At 41.9% G+C, this 17,771-nt stretch overlaps 1 protein-coding gene and 1 long non-coding RNA gene across 2 annotated transcripts; one reads left to right on the forward strand and one right to left on the reverse strand.

Moving 5' to 3' along the window:
• Positions 1-2,214: 2,214 nt before the first annotated feature.
• Positions 2,215-6,095, reverse strand: SP9 (Sp9 transcription factor). Its single transcript, XM_063933436.1, has 2 exons — positions 5,996-6,095; positions 2,215-4,319 (listed from the first exon to the last, which is right to left on the reverse strand). The coding sequence occupies exons 1-2, from the start codon at positions 6,014-6,016 to the stop codon at positions 3,039-3,041; spliced, it is 1,302 nt and encodes a 433-aa protein (XP_063789506.1). The 5' UTR covers positions 6,017-6,095; the 3' UTR covers positions 2,215-3,038.
• A 996-nt stretch (positions 6,096-7,091) lies between these two features.
• On the forward strand, positions 7,092-16,131 carry LOC134943423 (uncharacterized). Its single transcript, XR_010181523.1, has 3 exons — positions 7,092-7,281; positions 10,703-10,759; positions 16,063-16,131. It is a non-coding gene; the product is annotated as an uncharacterized LOC134943423 (long non-coding RNA).
• Positions 16,132-17,771: the final 1,640 nt, after the last annotated feature.

Consider the following 17,771-nt stretch of genomic DNA (forward strand, 5'->3'; position numbering starts at 1 on the left):
TACATCTGTGACAGTTTATATGGAGAAATATATTTGATTTGTATTTATTTTGTAAAGGCAGTCTCTCTTACAGGATTTACCGTGTGAGTGTTCGGTGTATTTGTATGTATTTATTTATTTCGTAACCAGATAACTACACACACTAACTATAAACGTAAGTTAAATACAGCTGTGATAATGTATCTGTGTGTGGATACAAATAATACAGGTATTAAAAAAATGAAAAATTTTACACTATCTATCTATCTATCTATCTATCTATCTATCTATCTATCTATCGAGCAACAGACAAACAGGCCTTATATGTATATAAGGCTTATTACTGTATTATAGTTCTATAAAGAGGTTAAATAGATTAGATACACTTTGGGTGTAGCAGGTATTAGTGTCTCTGCACAATGCTTTATGGAGTAGGTTACTGGTGATTATTGAATCCATTGATTGCGTGGCACGCCCAGACCCCTTCCTTATTTCTGGGGAGGCTGGAATGATGGACATGTGTTTGACCTAAGAGGGCATTGAGCAATGCCGCCCCTGATCCTTGATCAGTGAGCTGAACACTGAACCCTAGGCCTGTCATATAACCGGACTCATTCATTTCCTCCGCTTTCTGTCTAGGACATTGAAAACCAAATTGGAATTGGAAGAAGAGAATGACATTCCAGAAGAGTCACCCCATCCATTGCTAGGACATAGGGTAACACCAGGCTGAAGACACACAGGCTCCACACGTGTTCATTACGTTGTAGGTTTATTATAATTTTGTATATATAGGGTTACCTGTTGTTATATTATAAAACGACCAAAATCAACATATAATCTCACAATATCGGTACAATTGGATCACGACAGCATAACCTGACAACGCAGGATATTCAAATAAGAAAATTGGGACCCCTACTATTATATACGTCTAAAACACTGTATTAAATAGATCGACCGATCTATCTATCTATCTATCTATCTATCTATCGGCATTCAACGGTCTTTGAAGAATCACAAGAGCCTGAATATTTATTTGTTATGCTGAGTTTCTATAGAACTGTCGTTTCCATACCAAAATCTCTGCTCACTTCCCTGTCAGCATTACATTTAAATGTGTTGTTATTATTATTATTATTATTATTATTATTATTATATCTCATGTATGTATTTGATTTACCATTCTCTCCTTTTGGTTACTAAATACAAGGCAAAGAGAGCAAACTATTTTAATTTCAATTAATTTTCATTTCAATATTTGCCGTCTGTGCCTTATTTTGAAAGCTGTCTGTAAATGAGATTCCTCTTCCAAGTCTGTTCCCAGGCCTGATTCCCCCCAGCATTTAATTATTCCTCTTTTTTTTTTCTCTCTTTATCCCCCTCCTTCCCCAGGATAAGACGCTGCACTGGGTAATCACAAAGAAACGAAAACAGTATCCTTGAACCTTTTCAACAGCGAAAAGCCGCAGATATTCAAATAACTAGCAAGCGCCATTACACCGCATGGACACAGAGGCAATCCCAGACCCACCATTTGCATATATCAAATGTCTTTGAAAAGCGGGGAAAATAGAAGCAGTTGCCTTTTTTTCCCCTAGCATTAAACAGACCAGTTATCAAATCAAGTGCTGGTTTTTGGAAGTGTTCAAATCGTTTTACATTTCGTGTGCGCTTTGCCCCTCAGCGTTTGACATGCAAATTTTGCGCAGTTAATTTAGACAATTAAAAGCGATCTTCAAGGGAGCTTTTGTCCCACTGAATATTCTCACTTTTCCCCCTGGACCTTCTGAGATAAAGTTGGCCGGAACAAATGATGTCTAGCAGATTAATTAGATATTTGATAAGACATGAATCCCTAATGAGAGAGTACAAGACACAGGGGGCTGCTGTCTGTTCAGAGTCAAAATTAATAACAGCGAACACGATTTCCATTTAGGCATGAAATGTAGTCTGTGGAGTATTTATTGTAGTGATTTAGTCCCCTGGGACTATCTGTAAACTGAGATTTCTTTCACTGCTAAAGATAATTGATTTCTGATAAAGCAACATTTTTTTTTAAATAAAATAATATGATATAACATTTGGGAGACAAATGGTTTTATATGCTGTTTTGATATATATTTTTTAAATCTATATATATATTTAACGAGAGAGGATGCCAAGAATAGGTTGATCATAATTCTTTAATAATTCGAAAAAAATCAAAATATGATCAGAATTATTATTTTTTATAATACAGATAAACGCCTTTCATTTGTTTTCATTGATTTTTAATTTACGTGTCTGATTGAAATGTTAAATCAACATATTAAATATCTTTTACATATATATATATATTGACTTTCACAAAGTGCATTGGAAATAAAGGAAAAAAATAACAATGGAAAAAAAACAACTCCTGAATTTCAGGAGTCCACAAAATAGAAACTATCCGGATAACATTTACAAGTAAAATGGAAAATGAACACAACCTCTTGAAACCTATTTATACAGCTTAATGCAGATACAGAGAAACTGTCCGAAGATTTCCTTTTTTTTAATTCGGTTTTGCTCTATTTTGAGTACTTCTCACCTTTATATCGTTAAAGATATTTTTGTTTGTTTTTAAATAAAAAAAAGTTAATTTGGAAATAGATCTCAAAGAAGGATATGAGCGTCATAATCCACCAAAGGAATGAACGGTCCATGTTTGTTTTTGTTTATAATAAAATCATGAAAACCAGGACACAAAAAATAAATGTTGATCTGAGTCCTTGTCCTGCCACCGTCTATTGCTCTAGTTGCTAAAAAGTTTGCAGTCATGGGATCTGAATCTGCCTTTTGCCAGCACAAGCCAGTCCAGCGCAATTTCAGCATGTAGTCCTTGCACCTTCAACAATGCTGCACAGAAAGAGTCACTCTGCTCCCGGGAGATAGCTGCAACCCCCAGGAGTCAATGTCCCCCCTATGGAGGTGGCATCATCGTCCTCAGAGCCTAAAGGGAAGTCATTCTGAGCCCAAGAGGTGGCTGCACTTTCTGGTAGGAGTCCCTGCGCCCCAGAAGTGGCTGCTGCTTCCTAGGAGTCATTGCCTGACTCTTTGCCTGGTCGGACCCCCTCCAGGATGAGCTCGGGGGACTCTGACCTGGGGGTCTCCAGGTTGCTGGCATCCGTGTCGCTGTCGCTGCCTTTCTTCCCACCTCCCCCCCCATTGTGCGTCTTGATGTGCTTGCTGAGGTGGTCGCTCCGCATGAAGCGCTTGTTGCACACCGGGCAAGCGAAGCGCTTTTCCCCGGTGTGGGTGCGCAGGTGCCGCTGCAGTTCGTCGGAGCGCGTAAACCTCTTGCCGCAGAAGAGCCAGTTGCAGACGAAGGGCCGCTCCCCGGTGTGCCAGCGCAGGTGCGCCTTCAGGTGCGAGGTCTTGCCGTACACCTTGCCGCAGCCCGGGATGTGACAGCTGTGCAGCCCTTTCCTCCGCAGGCTGGCCCCCGCGGGACCCAGCCGCTCCGCCTCCTGGCAGTTGGGGCAGTCGCAGGTGGCCCTCCCCGAGTACCTGCGTGCGGAGCGACCAGTGGCGCCCGCGGGTCCCCCCGCGGAGGCCCCGGAGAGCATGGAGGTGCCAGAGTCCGGGTAGGAGGGGAGCACGGGCTTGAAGCCCTCCTGGGTGAGCAGGTGCTGCCCGGTGGAGAGCAGGTGGGAGGCTGCGCTGGAGCCCAGGCCCGTGGAGCTGAAGGCCGAGTGGGTGAGGGAGCTGAAGTCCGGGCTGTAGCCGCTGAGCTGGCCGTGCGGGCCCCCAGAGTGCAGCGCCCCTTGCAGAGCGGCCGCGGCGGCCGGGGGGTTCTGCACCTCCAGCCAGGTGCTGGGGCTGGCAGCGTGCACGTCCCACCAGGCGGAGGCCCCGTTGGTCACCTCGGAGTGGAAGCCGGACTTGTACCAGGACTCGTAGGGATGGGCCATGCCCACCCGCGGGTACAGGCCCTCAGCCGCACCGTGCACCTTGGAGATGAAGGCGGACTGGCCCGCGGCTTCCTGCGGGGACACCCCGGCGGCGTTGGAGAAGAGGCCGCTGTAGTCACTGCTGAAGGCCGAGGAGGTCGGGGAGGTGGAGGCCAGGCAGAAGGCGCTGTTGGCTGTGGCGCCCCCTCCGGTCAGGGCGCTGGAGGCCCGGCTGGTGGCCACGGTGAACCCCCCGAGGCTGGAACCCAGGCTGCAGCTGGACGAGGAACGTTTCCACGGGTGGAAGCCCCCCTTGGCGAAGGCGCTGGACTCCGGGAGGCTGCTGAGGGGGCTGGTGTTCCCGATCTTGTTACAGGTGGCAGCCAGCATGGCCAGAGGTGTGGTCCCAAATCGCGGCTCTTCCTGGGGAGGGGGACACAAGACCCAACACATCATCAGTACATGGTCACCATAGCCCTGACCCTACAACCCCTGCCCTTACCAGTGTGCCCCTTGCCCCCTCCCCCGCCATGGCTCCCAACAGGTTCTAGTCCCATCGCAAAGAGTCCTATTTCTATCAGCAGTGTTCCCTACTGTAGGGATCAGACTAGTCACCTCCTGTATCACCTTTTATTATCACATAAGCCGACACTCTGTAACAGTATTTGTATTTTGTTTGTAGGCTGTCACATTGTATATGGCCTCTATGGAACCATCACAGCAGTAACTAAAACATATATTTATTCTGCCAGGTGTCTCCGCTATATGTGTGCGCACACAATGTATCACACCTGATAAATGTATCACACCTAATACATGTATCCATCTAATAAATGTATCCACCTAATAAATGTATCACACCTAATACATGTATCCATCTAATAAATGTAACTCATTGGAACTCTAGTGTTCTATGTTGCAACATATGCATAAACTGACATTTTGACGAATATTGTCCTTAAGCAGATGACAAAACATTGGAAACCTGTCTATTTATTTCTAGCTGGGCAACAGTTTCAGTATAATCCTGCACACGTCTCCAATAATTTCCTTCCCAATGCCTAAACTATTAGCAAATAAAACGAATATTTGCTACCCTGCGCCCCCCCTCCCCCCTCACACACATACACTCCCACCCCCATAGTTTGTGTTGTGCAGGAATCATGTAGAATAAATGTACTATTAAATATTAGAGGCTACCAATTACCATTACGCCGGTTTGAGAAAACTGAAGAAGAAATATATATTGTTTTTCTATCATATAATAATGATGTATAATGATGTGTACATCAGCTGGAAGTGCCAGGAATAAGCCCATCTGCTAAGCACACACGTCAGGAGAGATATTAGTGATAGGCAATATTAGATCATGTAAAACAGCCAGGGTGCCATATCACACGGAGCCTGAAATACAATGCTCAGAATCTGCTTTATTGCAGGTCCCCAGGATGGTGTGCCAGAGCTTGTGAGATTTACAAGACAACCGCCGAGTCAAATAATACATAAGTGCTGGCTGCTTGTATTGATGTGGTAATGGTTTGGGGGATTAGGATAAATGATATCGCTTAGGCTGCATTGTTGGTAACAAATAAATAATAAATAAATACAATATGAACTTTCATTTCGCCTGTTGTGGGAAAGCGCTGCGTAAAGTTGCACATCTATTAACTTCCAACAAGAAGGTAAGCGAGAGAATGTGCCCCATGCCTCAATTATTGCTACTATATAGCATAGGTTGTTATTATTAGTAATATATAGAAAAGGTTATTAGTAATATATAGTACAGATTATTACCAATATATAGCATAGGTTATTATTAATATATAGCGTGTTATTACTAATATATAGCGAACGTTATTAGTAATATATAGTATAGGTTATCACTAATACATAGCATAAGTTATTACTAATATATAGCATAGGTTATTACTAATATGTAGCAGAAGTTATTACTATGCTCTGGTATACAGTCAGAAGCATTGCAATGATTGCCAGCAGGCTGTTCTGCATGGAAGGAAAGAAGTTTAGATGCACTTTCTCTGGCTGATAACTGCTATGCTGGATGGAAGAAGAGTTTGGGAAAGAAAACCCTGACTTACCCCAAGTATAGACGTAGCCATAGCCCGTCCCTTGCCCTGCTGCAGAGGGGTGGTTGCTGCCAGCGCTGTGCCTCCTGCTCCCTGCACAACTTGCACTGAGTGGAGTTCCTCCTACTGTCTGCGGCGGACTAGACTCAGGGGAAGCGCTGGCAGCGCTCGCTTTGAAGTACCGCTGGCTGCAGCTATCTGCCAATCAGGATGCGTCGAACGCCGACTGGTAGCTGCGTCGCAGCCAATCAGATTGGGAGAGGTGCAAGGAATCGGCGCTCTTACAGCTTTTGCCATTTAAAAGGTGGGGAGGAATTGGGAGCTCCATTGCTTTGGCCTCTGGGATGTGTATATATATATATATATATATATATATATATATATATATTATTTATTTATTTATTTCACCTCTTAATGAATGTCCAATAATGTATCAATTCCTTCTGCCTCATGGGGTTAATAAGCCCCTTCCAAATGTTGTATTTTATTCTTAAACGATGAAGCTGCTGCACACACACCTGACTCACAAGCGCAATGCTTTTGTTGCACAACTACTCGTAGATTCTGATGGGGGAATACAAAATAATAATAATAATAATATTATTAATAATAATAATAATAATAATAATAATAATAATATTATAATATCAATAACTGAAGTGTCTGCTTAATTGCACCACAGGGGCTGGTCAATTCCATCTACTTCCAAAGCTCGTTTACTGACATTCATTTTCTGCGATAAGATTATTTTTGGTGCATATTAAAATCTTTATTAGATTTTGTTGAAGGGGAGAAACATGACACACCACTGACTGAACCGTGTACTGAAACAGATGATACAGATAGTAACTAGCAGCTTAAGTCAGACTCTGGCATCTCCTTATTTCGTTGTATTCCTTATATTATAGTCTCTTGCTAGTGACACAAAATCTATTTCAGTAGAAATATGGCCGATAGGTGTATTTATTGTCTATATTTTATTTAACAGCATCGCTTATATTTCCATTAGAGGAATCATTGATTTTCTGTAAACATCATACCCCCCCTGCCCATCACTGTAATATTTAGTCATCACTGTATGAGTCTAGGCAGTGCTTTGTATCATCAGTGCACAGACATAGTATATATGATCTGGGTGCTGAATTTCCATCCTGCACACAAGGAGAGAGGGTTCCGGGTGGCTTTTGATAACTGCGCTTAGTTCAGCTCAGATGACAGGGATGCAGAATTTGTCATCAAACTCTGTGATCATGTGGAGGAGGAAAGCTGCAACCCAGATCTAGGCATACACACGAGAGGTGAGTGATCTAAGTGACTACAACAGGTGAATCTCTACATATTAATGCTATATGCTGTCCCTGTGCTAATAGAGGTGTCAGCAAGGCGTTCCTGGACATCCCACCGGGCAGCTCAATCCCTGATTATCCCCCCTTTAACTGAACTGGAATCGTTTTATGTGTAGCATTCAATCCAACTACATCTACATAGCACCATTCTATCCCTTCTAAATAATATAAAATTCATTTTACACCATGTCCTCTTATGGAATATATTAAACTACTGTGCCCAGATATAATGCAGCCTGCTCTTTAAATGCCATTGTACGTGTTGAATTTAAATGGACAGATACATGTATTTATCAAAATATTAATGTGGATTGTTAAAAAGAGATTTAAACTGTTCCTAGTTATTTTTCTATCAGTGCTCCGAATTCAGTTCTAAAACAAAGGTCGGTGTTTTACAGTGATTATTCCTGTTAAAACATTAGCTGGTAATGACAATATACTGTGACAAAGGCCTGGTTTGAAGAGGAGAACCACCGCTCCCCCCCCCTCCCCCCCACCCCCCTTTAACTAGAAAAAAAAAAGTTAAAAGCAATTTAGAGGAGAATAGCTTTTCTCCACCGTTTAACATTATTCAAAACGGCCAAATAATACTTCTATTATAGTGGCTGAATGCTACCAGTCAGCCCGAGCGTAATTTGTGCAGAGTCTCTGCCTTAAACCTCCACTTCTTTATAAAGAGGTGAATATGGAACAATTTCTTGCAAGCCCAGACAGAGAGCACGCAAATTGCTTCCCCGTCTGCAATCAGGCCAATTTAACTGCGATGCAATTAGCACCATTAAACGTCCATTCTGCATAAACAAATTTTTGACTAAGAGGAGAGGAATAATAAGAGTGAAACCTGCACTGGATTCACAAGATATTTTATTTTACATTATTATTATTATTATTATTATTAGTATTAGTATTATTTATTCCCTTAAACCATGAATTATCGTATACACTTAAATGACTTATTGGAAGACTAAATATAGACAATAGAACTAATTGTAATTAATAAGGGTGTTTCAACACTACCGTATAACAGAGATCCAACCATTAATGTAGTAATATTGACTACTTACTGAAGCGATTTAAACGTCCTATAATGTCCCTGCATATTGGTGCAGTCACGAACCTTTGTGGTGTGGTTACCCTATGTGTTTATTTGGTCCCCCACCCCCCATTTCTCCCCCCAGCAGTGGGTGTTTGAGGTTGCACACTATAATAAATGGAGCCTGCCCTGTTTAATCAATAAACAGGTCCAGTAGGAAGATATGTAAAATATCTTCAATTACAGACAACACGGCGAATAGAGGAAGGAGCGCCTCTCACCAATCCGCACGCACATCTCTGAAAAATAATAGCATCCTGCCATTTGTCAGCAGCAGGGCTTCTCCCACGAGTATATGTTATAATTATACTTTCATTTAAATTTTATATAATCGACTTGTTATTATCAAATCAACTGATGCTGATAAAATAACACCTTTAGAGTGGGAAAGCCAACCCATCTACTTCACTGCCTTCAGTGTTTTGAGGAAAATCTTAATATCAGTGTTTAGTAGGTGAATATAACTTCTTTTTTTTAAATCTCTCCATTGGATGTAAAGGGATGCAATGAGTGCATTGTGTCTGTCCTGTATCACTATGGATGTCAGATAACTCCTTATATATAAGATCACTTTTGATAAGTTGTTAACAAAAACTCTCATCCCTTCTTCCTGTTAGATGATTTACATATGTGAGCAGTCTGTGACATTTCATCATAACTAATCTCCAATATCTTCACTTTTGCTGTGTATTATTATCATCGTATTTCCTGTACATAGATCGTGCAGATAACGCCTTCTGCATAATACATACCCAACTGTAACAGTATACGGGAATTTAAGTTCCACCCTGGTGTAATCTCATGATTCCATGCACTGTCATTTAAAAGGTATATGATGTACCTGCTGCATTTTGATGAATTTAATGACTGCAATTATTGGAGGGCTATTAAACCAGAAGCTTCTCAGATTTACTTTTCTGCATAATTTGCAAAAAAAAAAAAAAAAGTTCACTTACGTTTTATCAATCTAGTGCAATGCTGAGATCGTATATACACTGTATAACTAGTGTATCTCAAACTACGAGCAATTAACATACAAGGTTCTAGTAAGTGTTTCAGGCAACTGCTGACGCAAAGTTCGCTAGTAATTTCTTTATCGATGCACACAGTTAATTCATCTTTGCAACGAGTTTCCACTTTGATACAAATTATCTTTCCACTCTTATATACTGTTGTAAACTCTAGATTTATTAAGAACCTTCTTATAACACTATTAGTAGAAAATTATGAAGAATAAAGCAATAAAATAGAAATCTGCTTAAAGACTTCAGATTATTCATGCAGAAAAAAAAACAGCTTGGTAAGAAAATGGTAATACATGTCATTTAATTGGTTACTTTTTATCAGCTGTACTGTCCCATCCGGTTCATCCAGATAAATAATTTAGATTGTATCAATAGTAGGTCCGGACATCACCTAGATCTATATCTGTCAAACGATCGCTGGATCGCAATATTTAGTTGAACTGAATCGCATCTCAGATCATGAATCGTTCCACTTGCAAGCTTGCAAAACGCTCTTGGTAACAATTAGGAGACCATTACAAGTCATTAGATTGATCAATGTGCATTAAACAATGGAGAAGATTTATATGGCATTGACTGAAAAGACCCTCTGTGACAGTATTGTATCTGTACTATCACACTGAGACATAGATCACGATGCAGGAGGGGACACACAGTTACACAAGTAGCCTGCAGATGGAGAGGTTGGGCACTCAGTCTGGTGTATTACAGATCACCCTTTATACTGTACATGTAGCATTGTGACTTGACTTTTGTTGGAAAGTGCATAACCCAACTCTTAACAATTCTGCTATCTGTATGTGCTTTCTTAATTAATTAATTAATTCATTCATTTATTAATTAAATTAATTTAGTTTATTAAATGATTATTCAGTGTTATTCTCCAACAGGAATCTAAATTCAACTATATTCATATACAGTAAAATGTAGCACACAGTATATTCAAAACAAATATTCCCTGTATTGTACAGTATGTGTTTCTTAGCTTATATATACTGTATGTGTATACTATGTGGCATTTCCGATGTACTGTACAATGTATGTCCAGCAGCTTTAGCAGTTATTGCGTATAGAAAATGAATGTTTTCAGTGCAGGCTGATGTCTTACTTGTAGGCAAATGTACAGTATTACCATCCAAGTTGCTCATCAGACCTATCCTACAGGTCAGTTGTAGAAATACTTGAGTGGGATTTTTTGTTGTTTCTTATGGGTTCAGAGATGTATTAATTATTTCATGTATTTATTGATTCCCAGGTTCTGAAATGCCCAGGAATGGATGTTTGGTAAAGAAAGCGCAACACAAGAACTGAGGTGGTGATAATGTCATGTTTGTAGTGTCTAACCAGCTGTATAATACCCTATTCCTAGTGCTTTATGGACCACACAGTTGGGATCATGAAATATTAGGGTTTAATGAAGAAGTCTTTTAAATACAATAGATTGGCATGTGGTAGATGTTGTATCTCAGCACAACATTAAATCATATGCACCTGTCCAGCAGTAAACTGTCCCTGGGCTTCATATGTGTATAACAAACGCTGTGGCGAAATAGTGTGGAAAGTGCTATATGTGGGGCAGATGTACTAAGCATTGGAAAGTGATAAAGTGGAGAGTGATAAAGTACCATTCATTCAGTTCCTAGCTGTCCTCCTTCATACACAGCCTGTAACATGGCAGTTACTAGCTGACTGGTTGGTACTTTATCTGTCTCCACTTTATCACTTTCCAAGGCTTAGTGCATCTCCCCCAACGTTACAAACTGCCTTCACTGATGATGTCTATTACTTTCCTATTAAGGAGGAGATTGATCAAATCTTGGAGAGTACAGTAAGATGGAGAGAGATAAAATATCACCCAAACAGCTCCTAACTGTCATTTTTCAACAACACAGCCTGTAACATGGCAGTTATGAGCTGGTTGGTACTTTATCTCTCTTCACCATATCTCTCTCAGAGCTTTTATAACTCTCCCCCTCAATCCCCAAAATGCTTAACAAGTACATGTTATGGGAAGGGGACAGGTACAGGTTCCTATAATGCCCCCCTAGGTCAGACTAATAATGGGGAGATGTATCAACCCTTCTAAAGAGGACAGGTCAAGCAGTTGCCCATAGTAACCACTCAGGTTCTAACTATCATTCTATAAAATATAGGTAGATTCTGATTGGTTGCTATGGGCAACATCTCCACTTGTCCTCCTTAGAAGGTTTGATACTGCTCCCCCTATGTGATTATGGTGTCTATACTAAGCCTTAGACGGAGATAAAGTAGATGAAGATAAAGTACCAACCAACCAGCTCCTAATTGTCATTTTTCAGACGCAGCCTGTAACATGTCAGTTAGGAGCTGATTGGCTGGTACTTTATCTCCGTCCACTTTATCTCCCTCCAAGGCTTAGCAAATAGACCCGTAAAACTGCTGCTACTATTATTCTTATTGTATTATTGTTATTGCTATAAATACTGTATCTTGTAATTGTAGGATATATTATTTACTAAGTCCCCCCAACAGAAATGTCACCTGAATGGCAGAAAAGGCACACTATAGCCACAATGTCTTTTTGTAAAAGTCAGCTTTAAATGTCTAAGAAAAATACCTGTATATTTGAACAGTAACTAGACATTTTAGCGCTGTGTGCGAGACAGAGCATCAGCGCCCCCTCTACAAAATGGCGCCATAGGCAGACAGAGTCCCCCAATTTTACACATTAGGCAGGCAGAGTCCCCCTTTTTACACATTAGGCAGGTAGAGTCCCCCTATTTTACACATTAGGCAGATAGAGTCCCCCTATTTTACACATTAGACAGGCAGAGTCCCCCTATTTTAGACATTAGGCAGGCAGAGTCCCCCTTTTTACACATTAGACAGGCAGAGTCCCCCTATTTTACACATTAGGCAGGCAGAATCCCCCTTTTTACACATTAGGCAGGTGGAGTCCCTCTATTTTACACATTAGGCAGATAGAGTCCCCCTATTTTACACATTAGACAGGCAGAGTCCCCCTATTTTACACATTAGACAGGCAGAGTCCCCCTTTTTACACATTAGGCAGGCAGAGTCCCCCTTTTTACACATTAGGCAGGTAGAGCCCCCCTATTTTACACATTAGGCAGACAGAGTCCCACTATTTTACACATTAGACAGACAGAGTCCCCCTATTTTACACATTAGGTAGGCAGAGTCCCCCTTTATACACATTAGGCAGGCAGAGTCCCCCTATTTTACACATTAGGCAGGCAGAGTCCCCCTTTTTACACATTAGGCAGGTAGAGTCCCCCTATTTTACACATTAGGCAGACAGAGTCCCCCTATTTTACACATTAGACAGGCAGAATCCCCCTATTTTACACATTAGGTAGGCAGAGTCCCCCTTTATACACATTAGGCAGGCAGAGTCCCCCTATTTTACACATTAGGCAGGCAGAGTCCCCCTTTTTACACATTAGGCAGGTAGAGTCCCCCTATTTTACACATTAGGCAGACAGAGTCCCCCTATTTTACACATTAGACAGGCAGAATCCCCCTATTTTACACATTAGGCAGGCAGAGTCCCCCTTTTTATACATTAGACAGGCAGAGTCCCCCTATTTTACACATTAGGCAGGCAGAGTCCCCCTTTTTACACATTAGGCAGGCAGAGTCCCCCTATTTTACACATTAGGCAGACAGAGTCCCTCTACTTTACACATTAGACAGGCAGAGTCCCCCTTTTTTTATACATTAGCTACTCCTGTAACAGCACCAGCCAGCGGGGGAGACCACAGCATGGAGACCATAAGCTACAGCGCCCGGCAGCCAATCTATATCACACGCTGACAAGGTTGCCGGGCGCTGCAGCTTGTCGACTGCACACTGGTTTCTCTTGTGCGGCGCGGCCCTATGCAACATGTGTGTGGGCCAGCAGATGCGCCTACAGTGCAGATGCGCTGTGGGCAAAGCACCATTGGCTCACATGTAATTACAGCTATGTATTTGAATACGCCCCCCAAGGCACAATGGTGTTTGTACGTAATTTACACTTTTATTTGACATGCAACTAGTTTAAGGGAAGCATCTTGAGAGACTACATGTTATCATGGGAGAGCCTGAGTAGACTTCCGACAACAAAATATGAGTTACGCGCATTTATGCTTGGCAAGAGGGGGGCAGTCGCCACTAACATAGTAGCATATAGAAGCCTGGCAAGCAGCGGACACCCAACAATGTGTATCTACTTTGCAGGGCACCCAGCAGTGTGTATTCACAGAGCTGTAGTTGAGTGCAAGTGTGCCTGGGCTAGCATCCCTGTCCTGTCCTCAGTGTACATGATTTTATGATGTCACAGAATGGAATTGGGGGGGATGTATCAAATCTTGGAGAGCGATAAAGTGGAGAGAGATAAACTGGCAACTAATCAGATTCTGTCATCGATCAAACACAACCTGTAAAATGATAGTTAGAAGCTTATTAATTTGGTACTTTGTCTCTCTCCAAGATTTGATACATTTGTCCCTGGGGGAGCAGTAAGATTGGTTATGGGGGCATGCCGCATTCTGCACAAGGGTACCATCGGGGCATTAATCGTGCTGCCCGCCTTGGCCTTAGACTCTGGCCAGTGGGACTGATCTTACATCCCTCATTACAACCTACATATGCAGGGGTATGGCTCATTAGGTCGACAGTCATTAGGTCGACCACTGTTGGTCGACATGCACTAGGTCAACAGGGTGACTAGGTCGACATGGTCATTAGGTCGACATGAACACGGTTGACATGGAAAAAGGTCAACATGAGTTTTTTTTCCTTTTTTTGGTGTTGTTTTCTCTGTTCAGTGACCGGGAACCCCAATTAGTGCACTGTGTCCCCTCGCTGCGCTCGGAACAGTTCCCAATTTTAGTCCACGTGGATCATAAAATATGAAAAAGTTCCAAAAATGAAAAAAAAAATGTGAAAAACTAATGTCGACTTTTTTTCTATGGCGACCTTGTTAATGTTGACCTAATGACCATGTCGACCAATAGTGGTCAACCTAATGAATGTCGACCTAAGTTTTGTCGACCTAATGACCGTAAGCCATATGCAGAGCAGTCAGATATTCCATTCTGGTGTCCATGTTCTACACTGCTAAGCATGCCCAGTGACTGACACATGCCATTACATGGGGGTCATATACTGTGCAATATGACTTCACAGAGACAATATATTACTGACAATAACAGATTTTCTGTGCAGTATATGGCTGGCAATAATGGGTTTTTATTGTACAATATATAATGTATAGGAATATAATAATTCTTGAAGCTGTATCCAAGGGGCAACTTATGATAATGGATGCTTTTTCCTGGCTGTGATGATGATGATGATGGCTATTTGCTGGACAAGAGAATAGTGCTCATTTGCTATGTAGTATAATGGAAGTCATTTACTGTGCAGAATAATATGGTCATTGTTAGGTATGATATGCTCTGTTATACTGTCCAATATTTAAAAGAAAATAGTCAAGCATAGGGAAAATTAGAACTTGGTTGCATAGACTTAGTGCTGTGTACAGTTCTGGGGATAAGATAGAAAAAAAATTATAATAAAAAAAATGTATAAAAAAATAGCATATGAGCTGCATAATAAATCTTATCATAAAAAGTACACACACTGCTTTAAGGAGAGTAGGGACAGAGGGGATATGATAGAAACATTTAGCTAATATTACATCTATCTATCTATCTGTCTGTCTGTCTGTCTGTCTGTCTATCTATCTAGCCACCCTTCCCTCTATATGCCTCTCTCTCATCCTCTATAAGAGAGAGAGAGAGAGAGAGAGAGAGAGGCAGAGAGGCATAATGAGGGACATGGCTTCCATCAGAAATTGTGGGGCCATTGTGTTCCTATATATGTGTTACATCATATTGTTGTATGTTTTATCTCTTCCATAGGGGTGGACATTTTGTTGAGGACATTTCTATACATATACCTTTGTCAGCAGTTGCAGGGACAGGCCCCCTCTCTGTCAGTGCCCGGGAGGCCAGTCCTGGCAGACCCACCTGATGGCGGTCCTGGGGAGGGAAGGGAGGAGTAGCCACACACCCCGCTGTACAATGCTGGTAATCGCAGAATTGTATAGTGAAGGGTGTGGCCATTAAAACATGATTGGGCAGCCACGCCTCCCTCACAGTCCCCTTTGTTATGTCGCACCACATACCGCCCCAATGCCAAGCCACCCCCTAGCAAACCCCCCCCCCCCCTGTGCCAAACTGGCTGCCCCCTCCCAGAGGACACAGCCACAGAGTCAGTGACTATGAGTAATAAATCCCAGCATCTCTCACATGCTGTACCACAAATCATATTCTATTAACCCTATATACCTCCTCTCCCATCGGCCACCATATCACATTCCCTCTCCCCAACATTTCTTTGCTTGCTTCCCTAGATCCCTCTCCATTCTCTTGCTCATTTCTCTGCTGCAGTCATAGCAAACAAATTCCTCCATTTGTAGTCTCTACTCCCTTCTTACATCTACCCACCCCACACATAGGTATAATGACACAGATTTGCCCACACTCTACTGCCCTGGCTTATATGTATCTGGGTAATAGAGGGGAATTGATGATGATATATTAGTTCCTCTCATTGTATTTCCAGGTTGTCACTACTCAGAAGAAAAGGGTGTCACGCGTTGTCCTGTCAGAAGCAGAGACCACTAGAGGAAGGCAAGTACCATGTGCTTTCAGTAATAGTCTGCATCGACCTTGAAAAAGCACTGTCTCTTATTGCTTTTGCCTTCTGCTGCTTATTCCTCCAGCATCCCTTAGTGTTTGCAATCGCCTCCCATCAGTCTTCCTCATTTTCCGAGCTCTTACTGTCAGACTCCCTCATTTGCCAAGCTCCTTTCATCAGACCCTCTGATTTTCCATGCTCTTCCCGTCAGACTCCGTCATTTGCCAAGTGCCTTCCATCAGTCTCCCTGATTGTCCAAGCTCTTCCCAACAGACTCCCTCATTTGCCAAGCTCCTCCCATCAGACTCCCTCATTTGCCAAGTTCTACCATCAGACTCCATCATTTGCCAAGCTCTTCCTGTCAGACTCCCTCATTTGCCAAGCTCCTCCCATCAGACTCCCTGATTTTCAAGCTCTTACCTGTCAGACTCCTTCATTTGCCAAGCTCCTCCCATCAGACTCCCTGATTTCCAAGCTCGTCAGACTCCCTCATTTGCCAAGCTCCTCCCATCAGACGCCCTGATTCTTCCAAGCTCTTCCCGTCAGACTCCCTCATTTGCCAAGCTCTTCACATCAGACACAACACAATTGTAAATCCTACAGATGCAGCGATGCTGTCAACACACATGTGCTTCCCCCCAAAAAAATAACAGGCGTATAATGTTACAAAATAGTAAAATCGCTGCCGGACATTTGGAAATGACTTATTGTATTAGTGAATTGTACAGTGAAAATCCTGCAGTATGGGCCTGATTTGTTTGATTACCTAAGAGCATTCCATTATTATTCTTGCTATAAGAACTTGCACAGTAGCAGCAGTATATATTTTACAGATGGAAAGTAATCATGATTTCACCAAGCTGGCTTTAAGGTGAGCAATAACTAGTGATCAACAACTTATTGGCTTATCATTCAGTTTATTCCCAACCACAAAGGCCTATATATATGTAAATGCGTCAGCAAAAGAAGACAGCAGCCGAAACTATCAATTAGTTGCAATTGACTCTTATTTACCTTAGGAGAGAATGAATGAGAGCCAAAGTATCTACTTCAATTGAATTTCTAAATAGGTATCATCAGCATTCGTCAAATGGAAAGTTGCTGCAGATGACCATCATGTCTCCTTCTAAATATTATAAAACAGTGACATCATTCTGCAAGTAGGCGTGGGTAATCTATATGCTGCCTGCTAGATGGCAAATGAGGGTATGGTGGAGATGAGATCCTTATCATTAAATTTATTATTGTGTAAGTCTACAGTTTATTGTCTAAAGCTTCAGCTCTTGTTTGATGAAGTCTCTTCACTCTGTTGTACTGATGCCGTAAGTAGACTTCTTGGTGCCCTGTGCCAGAAAGAGAATCAAACACTGGATCCCCAGCGATAGATCATAATTTTTTTCATTAATAACAGGGTGTACTCCAAGTGTATTGCTAGTCAGGACCTTTACATGATGTCATTTTGCAGAAATGTGCAATATTGTGTATGATGACCCTGGTGTAAATGTGTGCTGTATCTCTGACCTTCAGTGGAGAAAATATTTCAGGACTCCAGGTGAATCATTATCTAGATAAAAACTTTGAGTTACATATTCTAAGACTTGAAATCGTTGACATGCGAGGGGACGGCCAGCACA

Source organism: Pseudophryne corroboree, chromosome 7 (genome assembly GCF_028390025.1).
Source record: "Pseudophryne corroboree isolate aPseCor3 chromosome 7, aPseCor3.hap2, whole genome shotgun sequence".
NCBI classification, from domain to species: Eukaryota; Metazoa; Chordata; class Amphibia; order Anura; family Myobatrachidae; genus Pseudophryne; species Pseudophryne corroboree.

Coding starts and splice junctions, on each gene's coding strand:
- SP9 (XM_063933436.1), bottom strand. CDS start 6,016: ATGGCTACGTCTATACTTGGG. Junction 4,320..5,995: donor TGGCTACGTCTATACTTGGG/GTAAGTCAGGGT, acceptor CCCCCTCCCCAG/GAAGAGCCGCGATTTGGGAC.